The sequence below is a fragment of the Vipera ursinii genome, assembly GCF_947247035.1.
Source record: "Vipera ursinii genome assembly, chromosome: 1".
Classification (NCBI taxonomy): Eukaryota; Metazoa; Chordata; class Lepidosauria; order Squamata; family Viperidae; genus Vipera; species Vipera ursinii.
The window spans coordinates 150,118,963-150,139,892 of NC_139512.1; the positions used below are offsets into that span (position 1 = coordinate 150,118,963).

At 38.8% G+C, this 20,930-nt stretch overlaps 1 protein-coding gene across 5 annotated transcripts in view; it reads right to left on the minus strand.

The window, feature by feature from the left end:
- The window catches only part of RBMS1 (RNA binding motif single stranded interacting protein 1), a 138,169-nt gene that overhangs the window by 62,032 nt on the left and 55,207 nt on the right, over positions 1-20,930 (minus strand). For all 5 annotated transcript variants that reach the window (XR_014493427.1, XR_014493428.1, XM_083370712.1 and 2 more), the window contains exon 2: positions 13,629-13,804. Coding sequence is in view for 3 of the 5 variants with exons in the window: in XM_083370712.1 (XP_083226838.1) it covers positions 13,629-13,804 (176 nt within the window). In the remaining 2 variants the exon portion in view is untranslated. The remainder of the gene's footprint in view (positions 1-13,628; positions 13,805-20,930) is intronic.

A 20,930-nucleotide genomic window follows, 5' to 3' on the forward strand; every position in this document is an offset into this window, starting at 1 on the left:
TCATGCCTAAGGCAGGTCAAGAACTCACAGTTTCTTGGGTTTCCTGGCCAGCATCTTAACCACTATAGTAAATTGGTTCATCAACATAAAACAAATGAGGGCACTGAGTGACAGAGCATCAGACAAATCTAGGCAAAGGGACCCCTGTCTATGGCTTCTATCTGCTGAATTTCATCCCAAATTACAGGCCTGCTATTTTGGGGAAAGGACAACAACTTTCATAGATAGTACGGGAGTTATCCATCTACCATGTGGTTGTGGGACAAATCACCACTCCATCTTGCTCAATCTGAGCAGATTTTCTTCCACTCAGACCCTTGTTGCCTCCCGACACTGAGTCAAGTTCTCCATAACATTCTCTTTGCAGTCCCAAATGTGATGCCCAGGAACAGGTGCAGGTGAAATGTGACGTGCAGGAACAGGTGTAACAAATTGCCCATCCTCTTATGTAACAGTCAGCTTAGCCCCTAGTATCATATCACCTTTGCTGGTCACTGTCACAATTTGCCTCTCACCCTCTTATTCCTTCAAATGGCCCAATCTTTGCCCAAACCTTGAGATGTACCACCTGCCCTCCACTTATCCCTTCAATTAAATTAATATATACCTCTAGCTATTCTTGGTTGCTTTGCCAGCCAACAAAATATATTACTAGTCCCTAAGCAGAATCCATCTATCCAAACTCCCTACAATCCAAAAAGCCCCAAGCCCTCTGTCTTTCCTTTCACAAAGATCAGCTTTCACTCTCACTTCAGAATGAACTGTAGCTCTCAGAACCTCTCCAATAGTAAAGCGGCTCCCAAACTTTTCTATACCCCACCCCCCTAGAACGCTTCTGATATATTCTCGCACCCCTTACAAAAGATTGAAATAACAGCAACAAATTACCGTATTTTCCAGCGTATAAGATGACTTTTTAACCCATGAAAATCTTCTCAAAAGTTGGGGGGTCGTCTTATACGCCCAGTCATCTTATACGCCGGAAAATAGTACATAAATCAATCGAGCGTCCCCGTTCGTGCAAAGCAACTTCAAGCCTCCATAGTCCAGTCTCCCCTTCAACGTGACTCTCCCTTCCCACCCCCAAGAGCCTCTAAGCCCCTTCCCCTCCCCCTTGCAAACGCCAGACCCCGGGAGCGGCAGGAAGCCCCTCACCCTCACCCAAGCGGCATCTGAGCATAAGCAGAGCGCGCCCTGCTACCCGCTATCTCTCCCGGCAGTTGTCTTCTACCCCTGCAGGAGGACCCTGGGTAGAGGGGCCGGCATGTCGGGCCCAGCAGGCCCGACATTCAGTGGGGCCTCGAGACCACTCACCGGCGATCCGGCAGACGCCCGCATCCGGCCTCGCAACCAGCCGCAGAAGCCCGCGCCCAGCTTTCCTTCCCCCCACTAGCACCCGGCTACCGGTTCCTGGGCCCCGGCCCCAGCCGCGGGCCAGCTCGCCAGCGACCAGGCCGACAGACTCCCAGCCGCCAAATGCTGCGCTTTGGGAGACGCTCCCCCCGGGTCGGGGAGGGAGCGCCTCCCCGCTGCCAGGCCGTTCCAGGAACTTCCGGGGACTTCCGGCAGGCCGGGGAAGAGTGTGCCTGCCAGCCCGTTCCAGGAACTTCCAGTGGGCCTGGAGGCCCTCTCGCCCACAGACCACGCAGTGGCCCTCGCCAGCCGGCCTCGGCATGGCCGCCCCAAGCCCAGCTCTCCAGCGCGTCTTCCGAGCCCACCTGGCTGACTGCCTCCTGGGCAGGGCTTGGCTCCAGACGCGCGGCTGCTCCGTCTGCAAATATGCTCTCAAATGGGTGGGTGGAAGGAAAAGCCCCTTTGGGCTTCAAAAGGAAGGCTTTGCACCATCTGCATCAGACGGGGCTGAATCGGGATTGTGTCGGACACTTGGCAACTGGCATGTAAGTATTTTCCGGCATATAAGACGAAAAATCTTGAAAATCTTCTCAAAAGTCGGGGGTCGTCTTATACGCCGGAAAATATGGTATGCACATATACTATAATTTTGCAAATCCAAGTTTTCGCACCTCCTGGAATATTGCCTCGCACTCCCAGGGGGTGCGAGGACCCCAGGTTGGGAACCCGTGCAATAGCACTTAGACTTATATACCACTTCACAGAGTTTTACGGCCCTCTCTAAGTGGTTTACAGAGTCAACATATTGCTCCCCACAATCTGGGATCCTCATTTTATTGACCTCGGAAGGATGGAAGGTAGAGTCAACCTTGAGCTGGTCAGGATCCAACTCCTGGCAGTGGGCATTGAGTTAGCCTGCAATACTGCATTCTAACTACTGTACCACCATGGTTCTTCAATCATGTTGCACCCCCACACCCTTTCTCTTTTTTTGCTTCATGTAGCTTAATTTATTTTATCAGCCACTCAACTCCACTCTTCTCTGCAGTTACAGTTTACCCAATTTCCTTTCAAAGTTGGCCTCCATCGTATCTACATCTGGATATCACAATCAAATTCCAATGGCTACAATGGAACAATTTATTTTCATTGAATTAAAGATCTAGATTATTAATTTTTATATCTCTTACTTGAAAACAATTAAGTTTATATGTTCAAGTACATTCTTCCAATAGAAGACAATATACTGTATTTCCCTGAAAATAAGATCTGGTCTTTTTGGGGGGGGGGCGGCAAAAGAGGCACTAGGTCTTATTTTCGGGGATGTCTTACCTTAGGATCGTTGCAGCCTGGCCCGCCCATGCCCCGACACCTGTTGCGCAGCTGCTTGACTTCTTCAGTAGCCACTTGCCACTACTTGCAGCTGGACGCCACATGGCACATTGCACCGTTGCTGCTGCTTGCAGCAAGAAGCTGTGTGGTGCTTTGGGCTGTTTCCATTGCTCGTGGCAGGACGCCGCATGACACTTCAGGCTGTTGCTGCCATTTGCGGCAGGACACAGTGCGCAGTTTCGGGTCAGTGGCAATAGCCTGAAACGTCATATGGCGTCCTACCGCTAGCAACAGCAATGGCATGAAGCAACAACACAATGAGCCACGCAGCATGAGAAGTATCGGGGCATCGGAGGTTTGGCTGCGGTGGTCCTACCGGTAAAGTAAGCAGGTGCAGGGTGTGTGGGGGTATCTCCACCCTGGCTTGATCTTTAGGTGTGTGCCTTGCCCCCAACTAGGTGTCAACGCTGCAATGAATTCAGCTGAAGTCATTTTCACTTCATTTTTGGTTGCCACAGTGTTGGGAGTGGGGAATGCGTGCTTTTAAGTTTAGACAAAACAATAAAGTGTCCTGTGGGAACCAAGGTCATTGCTGCCTCAGTTCTGGTAGGCTGAGGCTTCCGTTAGAAAGCACGCCAAAGTAGTTTATTGGGGAATGTGATTTATGACATATTACTGGGGTGGAAAATCCAACTTTATAACATTGTAACCTTGATCGTGCTGATACTTTGTAGCCAATAACTATGTTCTTTAAGAAAACCTCTTGCCTTTGAGTTCTGTTTTTACTGGTCTCATCTATCAGAACCATAACATTAGGGCTTATTTTTGGGGTAGGGCTTATATTAGGCCCATCCTCAAAAATCAAGCTATGGCTTACTTTCGGGGTAGGTTTTACTTTCGAGGAAAGGTGGTATGTAGCCCAGTTACATTCTTTTCACTTCTGCCATTTGCTGCTTGACAATAAAGAAAGGCATCAGCACTATAAAATCAGTGCTAATACTTAACACAAGGAAAAATACACTAAAGTAACCTAAATGTAAAACAAATAACATGTGGCAGACTATGATAAATATTAATATAAACAATACAGGTAGTCCTTCATATATGACGATTGGGACCAGAATTTTCATAGTAATTTGATGCGGTTGTAAAGCAGTCATGACATGGCCAAACCTCATTTTACAAACATTGTTACCACAACTGTTAAGTGAATCACTGTGGTTGGTTAAGCAAATCACAGGGTCATTAAGTTGAAGTGTCTCCCCCAGCTGATTCTACTCATCAGAAGTATGCTGGGAAGGTTGCAAATCACTATTACATAAGTGAAAGATGCTGCAACTATTGGTTGCCAAACGCCAGGATTGCAATCACATGACCCACAGGATGGTGTAATGGTTGTAACTTCTAGGATGGATTGTAAGTCACTTTTTCTGAGGCTAACTTCAAACTGTCATTAAGCAAATGGCCATAAGTCAAGGACCATCTGTAAAAGAGTACTGTACTTACAAACAATGGATAAAGAAATATCCTACTAATTCACGTTGAAAATGAAACAATTACCGGGGCTCCGCCATTTTATTTGGTTTCAGAAAGGTTCCCCTACCCACCCTCCAACAACCCATTTTTTCCGCTCAACCCTGATAGGGGCCACAGGATTGCATTCTAAAGTTTAAATGCTTTCCATTCCATGGTCACACTAGGAAAAACACTACGCTATAATTAGAGACGCTTTATTTTTTTTAATGGTGCTCTTTTGTTGTATCATAAAATTTGCTCTTGTGCTTCTTACAGAATTTGAAATAACATGCAAGAAAGATTATGTCTATTTCCATGTGGCATACATTTCTACTTAGTTTCTGTTAGTGCTTCTCTGACTAGGAATCAATGGTGTGAGATGGAATTTCGTGCTAAGTACAAAATACAGTTTTAGAAATACAGTGCATTGATGTTAGCTATCGTAACTAAATTTATGAAATATACCACTATGACTGGGGAATTGTCAGGTGCAAAGAATCGCATTAAGTTCTAGTTAAGCTAATTTATTGCCCATGCCTATGCACAAGAGTCTAACATTCAGCACTAAATTGGTGCTAGTTAAAAGTTAGTGGAATTAATTCAAGAGGGGCTGAAGTTGGATCACTTATGGCAGCGGCCCCCAACCTTTTGGGCACCAGCGACCAGTTCCATGGAGAGAGGTTTTTCCATGGAATGGAGGGAGTGTGGTTTTGTGTGCTGCCTGCATCCTGCGGATGGGGCTTTGTTGTTTGTGCGGCCCAGTCCGGATCCACGGACCTGGGGTTGGGAACCCCTGACTTATGGGAATGACTCCAGGCTGATTCTTCTCTTGACCCTGCCCCCAGGCTCTGCTCTCCTTCCACAGGAATTGGATTTTCTTTTCATATCTACAAATTAAGGAACTCTCCAGGATAAGCATGTGCAAAACACTGAAAACATGAAATGTTTTGAGTCCAAGATAGTTTTCTCCAACTATTACAAAAAAGTTTAACTACAATACTGAGTTATTTGAGCTCGAAGAACTTCCAGAATGGCTGGAATGATCCATTTCAAAATTTGAAACAATTGTTTCAACTTCAAATCAAGAGTATTTTGAGAAGGTCTGATGGGAATGGGAATGTAGGAGAGAGCAAAAGAAATGCCTGGTATATGATGTCAGCTGGTATTTGATGTTGCCCAGTATCATTAAATTGAAGGGATGGCATACAAATATGAAGAAATAAAATATATGAAAGCATATACTACCATACATTTAGTATTTTAAGCTATTTCAAGTACAGTTAAAAAAAATTACGTACATGCAATGCTGTAAAATGTGTTTGATCATAACATTTCTCCTTTTCTATTTTTTAAAAACTAAGTAATTTGGCCAATAGAGAATATTTTCAGATACTTATAATGCATACAAAGTATTTACAATACAGGAAGCATAAATGAATTGCATACTTTAAAAAATACTACTGTACAGAAATTAGACTATTTTAATTTCATTTAATAATTTCACAATTTCACATTACTTGTCTACATCTGAAATTGTTTCTCTAGGATAAGGATGCTATGGGATCATTAAAAACACTGAATTATATGTTTACATTTTTTATTATGAAAATATATGGGTGGCAGAAAAATTAAAAAAAATAATGTAACTATTAAATGTTTTATGTTTTGAATCCTGCATTCTTCTCTTTATAAAATTATGCTGATAAAAGCACATACGAGAATGAAATGAGAATGAAAATCAAAGCGTTTACAACACAGAAAGCAAGGATTGAAATATTAAGTGATATAAAGAAAAAAAGCCTGTTTGATACAGCAAGAGAAATTAATGCCAATCCAAAATAAGGAAACAATACTGTTGTGAACATAGAGAAAGAAAAGGCTGGACACACCTAAACAGATATTTGATCCTTGTCATGTAGGATTAAAAAAAAAAAAATCGGCAGCCACGGGGAGAAGAACAAGAATATTCGCATTTGATTAATGTATTCTTCTTCTATAGTCGCACTGCCAAACTCTCACTAAAGTAAGACTGCAAGCAACTGCTACAAACATACAACTAGCTAATTAGAAGAAGGAACTTGAGGCTCCCACTCCCTTTTCTCCAAATAGGAGTTCAACTAATCTGAGGATCCATCAGTTTCACTCAGTTTCCTTTGGTTCTCCCACTGGAGGAAAAATTATAGTAAATCTCATCTAGGGAACTCTGTTGGTTCTGGCTTATAACAAATTAGTCGATGCAAATGCACCCATACGTTTAATGATGGGGGCTCACTTACTACGAACCTGGGAAGATGCCAAAGTAATTTCAGTTGAAAGAACAGTTAAGATGCTCTGCTGTATCCTATTGACCAATATAATTATTTATAATTATTCAGCCGAGACTTCAAAGTACATCAGTGTGAGTTGCGTCACTGAATAATGTTCTATTTAAAATCATTAATCGAGATCAAAACTGATTCCAGACAAAATGGAAATATTTAAACCATAAAAGGGAAGTATTTATTGACTAATTAAATTTATTTATTTTTCTTCCTATGACAGGAAGGCAGGTAATAGCTTTTTTTTCCCTTTTATGGCTACTACTACCACCATTGTTGCAACACTGAAGGCATTTAGATGTTTTCAATCTAAAAGAGAAATACGAACACAGTAGTAAATTTCAGGAAGTCTTTGAAATACTGCGTGCATTCAACGTTAAGCCAGGTTTTTTTTTTTAGAATTCTGATTTTTATATGTATCTGCAACAGGCGGGTAAACTGTTCAATCCCTCTTTTTCGATTCCTCAGCTCTTCTCCTTGATTCCTCCCCTGCCAGAGGATGTCACTAACAAGCATTAGTGGCTCTGTTTCTCTTTGCAAACTTGGATTATTATTCTCTAAATAAAACAGACTCAGAAGCCAAGAATGAACATGTTTTTAAATCTAACATTCTGTAGTTCACATATTGCAATAAGCCAATGATGAATGGAACCTTACAAGATTGTTGGCTTCACCCACTCACACAAAGAATCAAGCTGTAACATACAGCAGACTGATGCTTAGGGCAAGTTATAAGCAAATACGGCTATTGGTTCAGATATGGGTATGTACACCAAAAGATCATCATATCATGCAATAGACTTTCCACATAATTTCCTTTTATTCAAAGACTAAACAAAATGGAATGAGTTGAAATAATATATGTATACATTATAATAAAACTTTGATCTTTAAAGGATAGTTGGGGAAGTGATGGCCATTAAATTTCATCAATGCATAATTTGTATAAATTCACATAACTGGTTTAGTTTGCAGTAAAATACAAATTTAATGGACAAACTCTTGATTTGGTAAACATTATTAAATAGGAGTGGGGTCCAAAAGAAAAAAAAAATCTATAGTATCTAGAATCTGCAAAGCTGCAGTCCATTAAACCAAGAATTTACTAATAGAGCAGAACATGCACACTACCCAATTTTCTTCTTTGATCTTTCTACAAAAATAATTAAAATATCAGCAGCCAAGTAGAACACTTAAATATCCAAAGCTATTTAGATTTTGGAACACTGAATGATCATTAAAGTGGAAGGTTCCTCAAAGATAATCTAGTCTACCCCTACAGGAATTCCACTACTGTACAGAGAATAATCAATTTTCAAGCAATGCGTTAAGAAAATATTTACAAGTGTGTTGGGGGTGGGGGGGTGGGGAGGGGCCTGTTCAGTGATTCAGGTTCAAAGGAAATTTGTATTTTAGACTATATATGGCCAAGAACATAACATCTATCAGCAAACTGTGGCCTCAAAAAAAGAGGTAGCTAATGTAAAGAAGTTGCTGAGAATGTTAAATGAATGACTCCAGGCTCTGAAGTACCATTTTCCCCTCTGAATCACTGCACAGCCTATTATCTATACCTCAACTTTCCAGTTTAGAAAAGACACTTAACCTATGCAGACCCTCTAATCTAGACAGGACGTCACGTGATGTCGCGCAACGTATCGGGACGGTTTTGCCATTGCTGGCATTGGGGTGGGCACGGCTTCCAGATGACGCGTCTGGCCCGCAGGCTGGTAGTTTGACATCCCTGTTCTAATCTATTAAGACAATCCCTTTCCAACTACTGTCCGATGGGAAAGGATCTTGCACCAGTGGTAAACTTTTCTGAAATAAAATTAAAATGCTTAAATGTAATAAAAAGCACAAAAGACTTGATATGACCATGCATGCTCAAAAATACCATTTTTTCCCCTTGTAACTGAAAATATTATGTTGCTGCAGCTATAATCTATATATACTATACAGCATAATGCAATATGCCAGAGGTCCCCAACCTTTTGGGCACCAGGGACCGGTTCCATGGAGAGATGTTTTTCCCTGGACTGGAGAGTGTGTGGTTTCATGTGCTGCCTGCATCCCATGGATGGGGCTTTGCTTATTTGTGTGGACTGGTTGCTGGCATGCCGCAGCCCAGAACCGGTCCACGGACCGGGGGTTGGGGACCCCTGCAATATGCTATGTAACCTAACCATAATGGCAATCTTGCTTAAGTGCTGAATAATTTATTTGGGACTTCGCTGAGTGCTTCTAGCAAGTCCTCTTCTGAATCAGCTACTTTTGTTAAAGGCAATTACTACAGTATACCTAACTTACCAAAAATTATTTGGAATATATATGTCTGTGTCTGTTGCTTCCTTGATCTGTGAACATTCAGTTTTGTAGAGCAGAATGTACATTTTCATCAGACAGAGGTTTACAGTAGTATAGACCTTTCACATTTTCTTAAATTCAAATACCATTAACCCAATCTTTCCATTGGTCCTTTCACTTTGAACAAACTCAGTGGGCTATAGTGGTAATAATTTTATCAGCACAAAGCAGCCACGTAAGCCACCTAAATATCTCCATGGTACTAAAAAGAGTAATACTTTAATAAAGGGAGGATTTAAGAGGAGTATTCAATGTTTTAGACTATCTTCTAAAGTAACAGAAATAATGTAAAAAAACTTTTACCTTGGAGCATCTCATATCAAGAAACTTTCCTTTCCATCGTAAATTACACAGGAGAAAAGACTACAGAAGTTTTTTTGTGTGGTTCTTACAGAAGAATTTGGCTTTGCTTTAGTCCCATGGTGGCGAACCTATGGCATGGGTGCCATAGGTGGCACACAAGAGCCCTCTCTGTGGGCACATGCGCCGTTGCCGCAGTCCTAGGCCAGCTGGATTTTATAAAACCTTTTCGCTTTAGGCCTCCGCTGCTGTGTGCAAAAAAAAAAAAGGTTCAATCAATCAATTTTAACTTCTTGCGGGGGGAAAAAAAGATCTCGCAAAGTTGGAACTGATTGATTGAACACCGTTACCACTGCAGCCACACCCACCCAGTAGACCACACCCACCCAGCACCCGACAATACATAAGTGGGTTTTCAGTTGCAGTTTGGGCACTCGGTCTCTAAAAGGTTCACCATCACTGCTCTAGTCTATAACATCTATACATATGGCTTAAGGTACAAAATAAAAGACTGCCACAAAAGTACTATTTATATAGTTCCTAACTGTATAGCATATTCTAATAGAATTTTGCAGTTTTTTGTATAATTCCATTTTTTTAAAAAGCACTTGATTGTATGAAAAAATATGAAAAGAGAATACAGCTAATTTAGTACTGAATTTCCAAAGAGGCCTAACATTTTCCTCTTAAAAAAGGAGAAAGAATTGGATGTCCGAATGCAGAACTAAACAAATGCCTTCATTTTTCAACATACGGCAACTAACTGAAAACAGAGCTTTATTCCTCTAAATTATTTTAGAATCTTTCTAATAGTCTCAGAAAACATCTGCTCTCCCTGGTGACTACCAAAGTCTCCTCCAATCTGGCAGAAAAAATGCAAGTGGAAGACTAGCTACAGAGGCCAGGTGGATGCAGGTATAAGATGGAAGAAATTCAAAGACAAAACAAGCTGGCAACAAGAAACATTTTCCCATCAAAAATATGTTTCCACATTAATCTGTTTAAACAAATGCATAAAGTCATGCCTAAAAACCCTACACTGTCATCGCAGTGCTACAAATACAACAGTAAGATGCAAAACTTCTGCAATGAGACAAAAACTCTCTCGAGGGCCAAAAATTATCTATTTTATTTTTTAAAAAAAGCTTGGTTTATCATTAGCTCTAACCCAGAATAAAACAATGATTAGAAATAAGTGGATACTGAAGCAGAAGAGTTGTATAAATATACAAAGAATTCCTTCTACAACCTTGTTTCATTCAATTATGAATGGACTAGCCATCTATTATGGTGGCCATAGAATTCAAGAACACTTTTTTCTTTTGTTTTTTTAACAAGATGGTAAAGTGCCTTCCAGCTTAACGGATACTTGTGACATTAGTTTCATAGTATAACAAATTGTGTTGTACAGGGATCAAACTGTGTGACCTAAAAACATTTTGTGTTTCCCAGATAATCATCAAAACAGATTCTATTCAAACAGCATGCAAGGAAAGAAAATCTATGACTCTATATGTAGTGAAAAATATGGAATAGGAATGGGGCAAAAGTCAATATAGGCCTTAAAATGCAGTTTATGAAAGCAAAGACATATTTAGAAATATGGGCAATTATACAATATTATGCAGTTCTAAAAACAAGGATAAGAACAACTGAAAGGAGCCTTTAATGTAGTCTTATCTTCTAAGTTTAGCGTTAGTGTTCTTACACTCTGCTGAACATGGCACTTAGTTTGCTGGACTTGATGCATTCCACAGCACCTACCAATTACAAATTCCACCAAGAATTTTCTGCTGCTGTTATTAATGCAGAACCATTAATATGCCCAGGAAAGCAGAACAGAAACATAAACTATCTATAAATTTTATTTACCGTATTTTCCAGCGTATAAGACGACTGGGTGTATAAGACGACCCCCTACATTTCCTGTTAAATTATAGGGTTTGGGCTATACTCGCCGTATAAGACTACCCCTCTTCCAACGCACACCAAATAAAAATTAAAAAACATCAGATTTGATTTTAATATGGTAATTTTAATTCAAATGCTTATGACATGCAGGTGCTTAGTAGGAAAACTGTCACTTATAAACATAAGGCTGTTTGTCATCAAACATGTAAACATAAAACAGTGCAAGTGGATTAAACTATAATAATAATAATAATAATAATAATAATAATAATAATAATAATAAGAAGAAGAAGAAGAAGAAGAAGAAGAAGAAGAAGAAGAAGAAGAAGAAGAAGAAGAAGAAGAAGAAGCAGCTCAGCTTTCCATCCTTCCGAGGTAGGTAAAATGAGGACCTAGACTGTTGGGGGCAATAAGCTGACTTTGTAATAATGCTGCTTGGGGGTGTGTGAAAGCCCTAATAAACAGGCATATACACAGAATGAAGGCTATTGCTAAGCACATTGATTTGTGCTTTAAATTGTAAGACACCCTGAGTCTTCGGAGAAGGGCAGCATATAAATGGGATTTTTTAAAAAAAAAGACCAAATGGGAGATCCGCTCCAGGTTTTCCAGCCAGCCCGCCCAGTTCCTGAGTCAAATGTGTCCTTAGAGCTAAGCCGCTGCTCTGGCTGCTGCCTTCCCCACCTGCCTTTCAAGTTGGGATAGACTACAGCTGCTCTTCAACTTTAGAAGGAAAGACGCCCAGACCCCAGCCTGTAAAAAATCACAGACTGCACCTTCTTCTCCAATTGGTCCCGCTTTCCCTGCGCAGACTAAATGGGAGATCCGCTCCAGGTTTTCCAGCCAGCCCTGTCCCTAAATTTTCAGCACCCGGCGTATGAGACGACCCCTGACTTTTGAGAAGATTTTCATGGGTTAAAAAGTAGTCTTATACGCCGGAAACTACGGTAAAATATGAGGACCTCTCTATCCCAACTTGATGAAAGGATACAGTTTATTTATGGTACAAATAAAGCACTATTAATAAGAAATAGAATTCTAAAAAGAAAAGTTAAGCAAGAATTACTGGAACTGGTCAGCTTAGTAAAGACCAAGAATCATTTGCTTAGCAGAGTAACTTTCACAATATTGTGTTTCCATTGATCAAACACCATACATACAAAGATCTTCCTCAAAGAGTTTATCATCAGTCTACATAATAGCCAGATTGTTAACGAAGCCAACTGATTTTATAATGAAAAGTTAAAAACAGTCACCAAGATTCATGGAAAAAGAACTTGCAGTTACAAGAAATGCGGCTTTGCAATAACTTTAAATTTCTGTTTTTTCAAGCCCCTTCATTTGCAGAATAGTGGATTCGTTTACAGCATGCTACGATACCTTGAGTGAACAGTCTTTTTGTAAATGGAAAACATCTGCTATATACAAATGCCCTTTGAGGTCTTAACCGTACAACCCAAAATTAGTAGCAGAGATATTAGCTTAAGGTAAAGGTAGACCTTTACTCCTAGTGATGTCATCTATGCATCCATGTAGCTTTCTTTGGACTGAGAACACCCTTCTGCAATGTTTTTTTCAACTGCCCAGTCTAACATGCAACCATGGTGTTTATTTATTTACTGTAGATTAAATGCTGCTCCTATTAGGGGCCCCCCAGCATCTTACCATGCATTTACAGTAAATAAAATCACAAACCATTAGATCTAGCAAACACCCATGGCATACTCTTCTGACCTCAGGAACAGGTGTCTACAACTTGGGGAGTACTTTGACATTCAATCTCTTTTCCAAGTGCTGTCCAGAAGAGCCAGCTTCTGAAGAACACTTTTTCTTCCGTCTGCAGAAGAGTTATTCTAAAGAAGATATTCCCTGCAGGTCTTTTGCCCAAGTACAAACTATGGAAGTTGGGCCTAGACAAAGTTGGCCAGATGCTGTCACCTTCTAAGGCAATGTTGGCTTAGTTTTACTCAAATAGTTGATGCAAAACCAACATTTCTCTTAAGTTATGTATATTGGTATCAATCAGGCTAATAAGGCCTTCCAGATGAAGACATTCATCAGACCGATAACTCATAAGGGTCTACTGTTCATATGTACCAATGATCTGGCTCTGAAATTAGAAAAAGAATCTAAACATTTAATAAAACCAATAAAGATAATTTTTGATCCCCATCAAATTGTTTATGGGCCAGAATAAAATGCTTACTTTAAGGGTCAGGATCAGAATTCACTGTCACTGCCACATTTCTAAGGACTGATAAGAACTTAGAAGTACTTACTACTACTACGTTTAATAATTCTCCATTCAAATTATATGAGGAATGATCCAAGTCAATGCAAAATTATTAGACTTACCCTATTTTGTAGAACTATGCTCTCAACTCAGTTCTGATACATTTCTGTGCTAATTTTGTTTTAATTCTATGGGTCTTGTTGGCAAACCCAGAAAAAAAAAGACTTTTTTTGTTAAGTCAATCTCATTTAAATCTTTGGCCACCCATTTCTTAATTTATTATCAACAAGCATACTTACGGTTGGCATAGCTTTACTAAGTCCTGGTCAGTGGTATTTGGAGGGAGCCCTCTGATATACAGGTTTGTCTTACTTAACTGATCCCATCCTGAGTTGCTGCTGCTGCTGCTGTTGTTATTGCTGCTGGTGATACTGGGGCTAGGAGGAGCCATTGGATGGGCAGGCACAATGGGCTGCTGCAAAATGAAAGGAAGAATGTTTCAGAAGGGACAATAAGGAGAGTGGTTTGAAGACATACTAAGAAAACCTTGAAGCCTCTTAAAAGAACACAGACATTCTCAGAACCCTGAATTTCATGGAGCCGTGGCTCTGCATTCCAAATATTCTTGCTTCCCAAGTATTTACAGGTTTTGCAGTACAAATACAAGTCCATCTCATGAGGGACTTCATCATTCCAAATCCTGGCACGGAGTACTCAGTATTTTCTCTAACGTTTGATATAGCGCAAACAAAATATATTTCTAAGGAGTTTAACCGAGTTTTAACCCTCTGGAAGTGAAATCTCAAAAGTAAACTGTATGCATGTCCTAGCAATGTTACTGTTCTTTCTCTGCAGCATCAAGAGAACTTCAACCATTCTGCATTGCTCATAAATTACACTATGCAGTAGTCTTCTGGTGTTAAATCAGAAAATAAACGGGTGAAAAATACAGACTACTTGTGATTAGTATCTCCACAAAAAATAATTTTTCAGTACTTCCAGAAGCTGGCTTGGCTATTAAAGGAAAGTGAGCTGAGAAACCTTTCATTACATTTGAAACAGAGCTATTGACCTTAATGTTTGGTTTTCACAGTCTATCTTATGCTAACTTAAGAAATTCATAGGTATCTTGTTTATAAGAGACCTTTTGAAAAGACTGAGAAGTTCTTCTGGTCATACACAAATACAATACTCTCTACTATTAATTAAAGCAGACACTCTTTTTCAGGCTTCATCATGGGTTAAAAGAAAATATATTGTTTTGATTAAAGTCAGTACAAGACTTAAACAATGCTTACAGTTTAACCTATAGTCTAGCAATTTCCTGATGATTTCTCATATAAGCACTAACCAGCTCTGGCCCTACTTTTTGTGAAATTAAAACAGTTGAGCAAAATAAAAAGACAAGAATGATCAAAAGGTAAGAAGCAGGCTCCACTCTGACCTATTATGTTGCTGAATGGAATATATTCTAAACTTAGAAAAGAATAATCCTGAGACTTACTCATTTTAAGGCACATTTTTAAAAGCTGTGAGGGGAGAAAATTAGGGTTTTACTTATTTGAAAGTATTTTCTCCTCCAAAGTACCTTCTTTAAATATGAAACAGAAAAAGAAAGAAAGAAAAAAATTTGGTCAATCACTACAAAGTCAGTTTCATGTTTGATTCATTGCTTATCTTTGAATTTTTTGTAGCCTGATTAGATTCAAAAGGCTAAGCAAGAAAAAAAAGGTCAAGGTACAAACAGCGTTTTCCAAATTCTCCGCTATGGAAGAAGATACTAATATTCTCAAACTGGAAGCTGAGATTTCCTGCCTGCCCCAGCCATTCTGTTCTTCCAGAACCCCTTTCTTAACCACAGTTAAACATTATATCATGCTGATGTAAATAACAGTTAATGCTAAACAAGGAATGCTCTTAACCAGAGGATTCAAATCACAGTTGAAACTGGTGTGTAAATTCTGCTTAAGATAAAACCAATGATTAATGTTGATTTGATGTAGTCTTAAAGGCCATAATTAAGGGTGGTGAGGAAAGAGACAGACAATTCATGCTACAGAATGTACCTGATTAATCTGCTTCCAACTTCTCACCTTGGGGGGGGGGGGCTGCGTGTATTAAGTTTGTACTTATCAAGTTTTATATTTGCATAGGCCCTATCACACGGGTGATCTTTTACATTAAGCCCTTCTGAACGAGAAAAGAAAAGGCATTCCTTTTCAGAAAGCAGAATTACCAAATCAGAAAGAAGTGTAAATCTTCCCTGCAGACATAATTGTACCATTTATGCTATTTCCATATATATAATTTAGCCTGTAGCAGAAATGCCTAAATTAACTTGACATTAAAAGGATTCATTTCTGTGGCAGGGGTGCAGTTGAAGATATTTCAAAAACAGAAATGCAAAGTTCTGAAAGGAAGGCTACTTGCTTTTAAAGTAAAAGGCACTATACATCTGAGGGAAAGATGTGTCTTCCTGGCCTTCCACCATACAGCTACTTACAACTTTGCAATTAACATGCTGCTGTAATTCTGATACTGACAGAGCCTGAGAGAAAGTGGACAAGGATTTGTTGGAACACTACCACACTTTTCTAGCAATTACGACGATGCCAAGCAGAAGCACAAACTCATGACAAATGCAAAGTAAGGCAGTCACAATTTCTTGTGAGTTCCCAGAGATGTTTTAAATTAGTTCTGAAGAATGGGGTGCCTCTTCAAAGCGTTAAGGGCACCTCAGCATTTCCAAGCATTGCATTACCGACCTCTGCCTAGGAAAACAGAATGTATGATGTGCAATTTGATCTGATCGTAAAGTCATCTTGTCTGGAGAATTAAGTTTAAAAATGTAGTTAAGTGGATGATTCAGCTCAAACTATCGAATTAGTAAGAATTCAATTGTCATTTTTGTAAGTGATGAAAAAGTAACAATGGAGAAAATAAAGAGTTCGATATACAGGCAGTCCTCAACTTAACAACCATTTGTTTAATGACTGTTTGACGTTATAATGGCACTGAAGAAAATGACTTATGACTGTTTTCACACTTACGATCATCCCCATGGTCACGTGATCAATATGTGGTTGCTTGGTAACTGCATGTATTTATGACAATTACCTGTGTCATGGGGTCATGTGATTCCCTTTTTCAACCTTCTGACAAGCAAAGTCAATGGGGAAGCCAGGTTCACTTCACAACTGCGTTTCTAACTTATCAACTGTACTGATTGACTTAACAATGGTGGCAAGAAAGGTCATAAAATGGAGCAAAACCCAATCAACAGCTGCCTTGCTTAACAACAGAAATTTTGGAATCGGCTGTGGTTGTAAGTCAAGGACTACCTGTATTTGAATTCAGCATGCTACCTTTCCATAAAGGAGGGGGGTGCACACCATCCTTTCAGTCAGCTCCTTTGAGCTGCTTCCTCTTTTGCAGGGCCATAGGAGGACCCCTGTGAGACTTGGTCTCTCCTCCTGAGCAAGCAGGACCAGTTCCTCAATTTTAATGTAAAATTAAAGAATTGAACTGAAGAATTGAATGCTGTCTACTTGTTAGTCCTAACAAGGCAGGAAGGAGAACAAGCATGCTAAGCTCTATGAGTTTTAGCAAGAGAAAACAAAAAGCAAAGAGGGCGAGATTTCCTTTTCTCTTTTGAAAAATTAAGAGTCAGCTCTGAATCAAAAATGTCTCTTGTTCTTCTAAGATCAAGCCAACTTTTATCACCAAGGGCACATGTGGCAGGCACACTCACAAGATGGATGCCATGGAGACCAAATATTTCTTTATTAAATGGTGGTCGTGGTGAACAAAGCCAGTCATAAAGCATCCTCTCATAAGAAGGTGAACTAGTCCTGCAACTTTTATACAAATCAAAGGCATCCCTCACTATAACTAGAGGAAGTGATTTTGCTCCGCAGCAAGTCAGCTTCCTATTGAATTTCTTTGGAGAATAAATCTTTAAAAACAACGTAGTGTGGCAGGGAGCCTGGGAGGTCCCCAAGGCTTGCCCTCAATTATCTCCTTTGGGGCCTGATCATTATATATTAGAACTAGTAGTGCGAGGCACAAGCAACCAGATGCACACATGTAGAGTTCAAGCTATCTACTTTATTATATTCTGCCTATTATGCAGGAATCTCCTCAGACTGCTTGCTTTATCTTGGGAACAGATCAACTAGGTTCCAAGGAGATGGGGGGAGGGGCAGTCCTGGCCTGGTGCTTTTCATCATCTAGGATGATTTATTCAAATCATCAAATACCCACTAAAATAATACCAAAAAATATAAAAATATGAGTAAAAGCAGCTTTAAATAAGAAAAAATAAATAAAAGATAAGCACATATTTGCATATCCTTTGGATCAGTCAATCAAAACTAGGGAAGGTGCTTCATATTAGCACTCTTTAACCATGCCAGCCTAAAAACTCTATGTTACGCTGACTCCCTGTTCCATTTCTGAAGACAAAGCTTTTCACTGAAGAAGTCACAGGAATGACTAAGGTAGAAAAGTTATTCTGTATACAGTAGATGCACGTTTTATCCTATAATGCCCATATTTAAATACATACTTCAAATTCAAACGTGGCATTCCCATGTCTGCATTACGAATTTGCCAACCAAAGCTATTCATTTCATTATGCTTTTGCATCATTATGCAATTTTAAAGGAAAGGGAAGAACAATAAAATGTAAATATTGTTCAACCATAGCAGTAATTCATAAAAAATGCTACTAAAAGGGCCTTCACATTAATCTAGGATTACTTGAATTTATAATGAACTTTCCCACCAAATGATGCATTTGTCCCACAAAATAAGATAATCTGGGTCAATTTGGTGGTGTGTCGAATTGTTCACAGAATTTTTGCTTCTTTCTGGTCAACTTAAAACAGCAATTACAGTTATGCCAGACAGAAAATCAGTTTCTATTGAGTAAAGCAATGAGAAGTTAGCAAACATTTGTGTTCAATTTCACAGTAGCTATTGATACTAAGTTTAATTTTAACCCCCAATCCATGTTATCCCTCTATACTGCTTTTTTTGCTGATTTGAAAAACATTACTAATTTACCACTTCAGGGTAGAGTATTTATGTCCTGTATATAGTTGAAATCTAATGTCAAATGTGAAGAATACATAGTTTAGAAGCATCTAAGAAATACAAGACTGACATGGGATTTCCCCCACCACCACATATGCTAAATTTAATAATTTGACTTACAGCAATTTTAATTAAGCAAAATTAAAATTTTAGTGAAATAATACATCTTAATTTACAATCATCTAAATCCCCCTCAAAAAATCAGAATCACACAAGCCAGGGTATTCGCTGTGACTATCTGTGAAAGCAAAAGTTGGACTTGAAAGAAGCAGAATAGGAAGAGTATTGACAAGTTTGAATCTTGGTGTTGGACAAGACTTCTAAGAATACAGTGGACTGCAAAGAAAACAAACGAGCGGATCATCAAACAAGTCAACCATAGTTCACACTTGAGGCACAAATGACCAGGTTCAAATTATCCTACTTTGGACATATTATGCAAAGACCTAGCTCTCAGGATCTGGGAAAGATAAAATAAAACAGAAGAAGAAGAGGACTACCAGCAGGAAGATGAATGGAGTCAGTTACAGTGGTGATGACTGCACCACTGGAAGACCTGAAAGAATAAGTAAGGGATAGATCGTCATGGAGAAAATCTGTGTAGTTGCTAGGAGTCAAAAATGACTTGACGGCAAATTATTGTAATTAAAAAACCCCACAAGACCCTATTTAAGGCATAGTATTTTTGACTACAATCTAAACATGTCAAGAACTCAACAGGACTTGTATCAAAATTGATATGCACAGAATTAAGGTGCAGATTTCTTAAATTCAAATGAGTAATTTCCAGTATTATTGCAATTATAGAGTTTATCTGACCTTTGTATCTGGATTTTACTGACACTCCAAGCCTTTTGAGAAACACCCCTTTTGCTAACATCTTTGTTTTAAATTATTGCCAACATTTCCTCTTTGTCCTGAAATTATTAATCATCAAAGAAGACTTAGAAATTTTAAACAAAAGCAGTAAGCCTGCTCTGGTTCCTTTTTAATTGAAAGGCTTACATGGTCATTCCTTGGGAGAAATGCCATAAGCTAAAGGGAAAAACTGACAAGGAAAGGCATTCAAAACCATTTAAAAAAATTTTTTTGCCTATAAGCTGTCTTAGCTGATATATAATACAGTACTGAGTAATTTAATGAGCATTGCTATCACCATTATTTGAAACTTGGGTGGGTTTAACTGGCAGGCTTCACTATCGTGCCAACACTCAGAATTGGGCATCTAAGAACAAATATCCTGCAATTTATGATGCATTTAAATAAAATACACAGACTTACATTGCTGTTTTGTGTGAAGGATACAACTGTATCCCCAAATATGTATTTCAGAAATTAGCTCAATTTATTAATTATTCAGGAAGATTTTTTTTAAAAAATCAAGAGAATTTTCACATGTCAGCTGACAAGCTATGTTATTTGAAGCAATAGTGCATCAAATGATCAGCTGGCAGAGTCACTTAACTATCCTGGACAGAGGCTGATGGGAATGTGGCAAATGTATCAAGACCAGTCAAGTCAACATTTCTCCATGAACTGCCCAAAATTATAAATTTCATTCTGAGGAAGGCTACAAAAAGCAGTGATATGGTCACTACAACATCTTTTAAAAATTTTATGTTGGATTTTTCCAAGCAAGCATTCCATTTCTTATGTAACACAAACTTAATGGTAATAAATGGGAAAGCATTTGTTTACATTATTATGTGCCCCCCCTCAAAAAAGCAGCATGATATAGTCAGGTATCAAAAGGATGGAGAAATAGATTGGTTTGGGATAGGATCCATAGCTAATGTATCTGCTGATTAGAAGAAAAGCAGTTTCTCTAAATATTATAAATATTCATTCTCTTATTATCTGAAGACATAGGATTAAACTGAAACTCCCCTTTCCTCTATGAATTACATGTAAAGATTCTCTTCAGAAAAGATTTCTTTTTCTGAAACAAGGAAGATTTAAATGCATTCTGATATGTGAAGGTAAAAATACATATTAAAAACAATTCATTTAAATTAATAACTATTAATATTTAATAATCAAAAATGTTGGTGATGAACAATTACACAGTGCTAAGGTGGACACTTCAAAGCTTTAGAAATAGTAAAGGAAAATATTTATCTTTATTATTAAATATTATTGCCTTTTTTTGAAATCAGAAATCTTTATGGTATTGCTTTTTTTGTACAGAAAACTTTCAGTGATATTACATGCTATATCATCTAGATACTGTGCAGTGTTGGAGATTAACTGATTGTGTTATGGAATGTGCCCCAGAAATTTTGTTTAAAAAAATACAGAAAGTTGTTGAATGAGTCATCCACAGAACTCTGAAAACTGACTTTTCAGTCTGTGCTAAAAGCCTGTCTTATAGCTAATGTCACTTCACAAAAGATGTCTGGTAACTCCCATAACTCTGGCAGCCAAAATACTTTTTACAGGAGGATGATTAAGTAAGTGCTTTGTAAGAAAGGCTGCAGAAAATTGGTAAGACAGAGTAACAGACA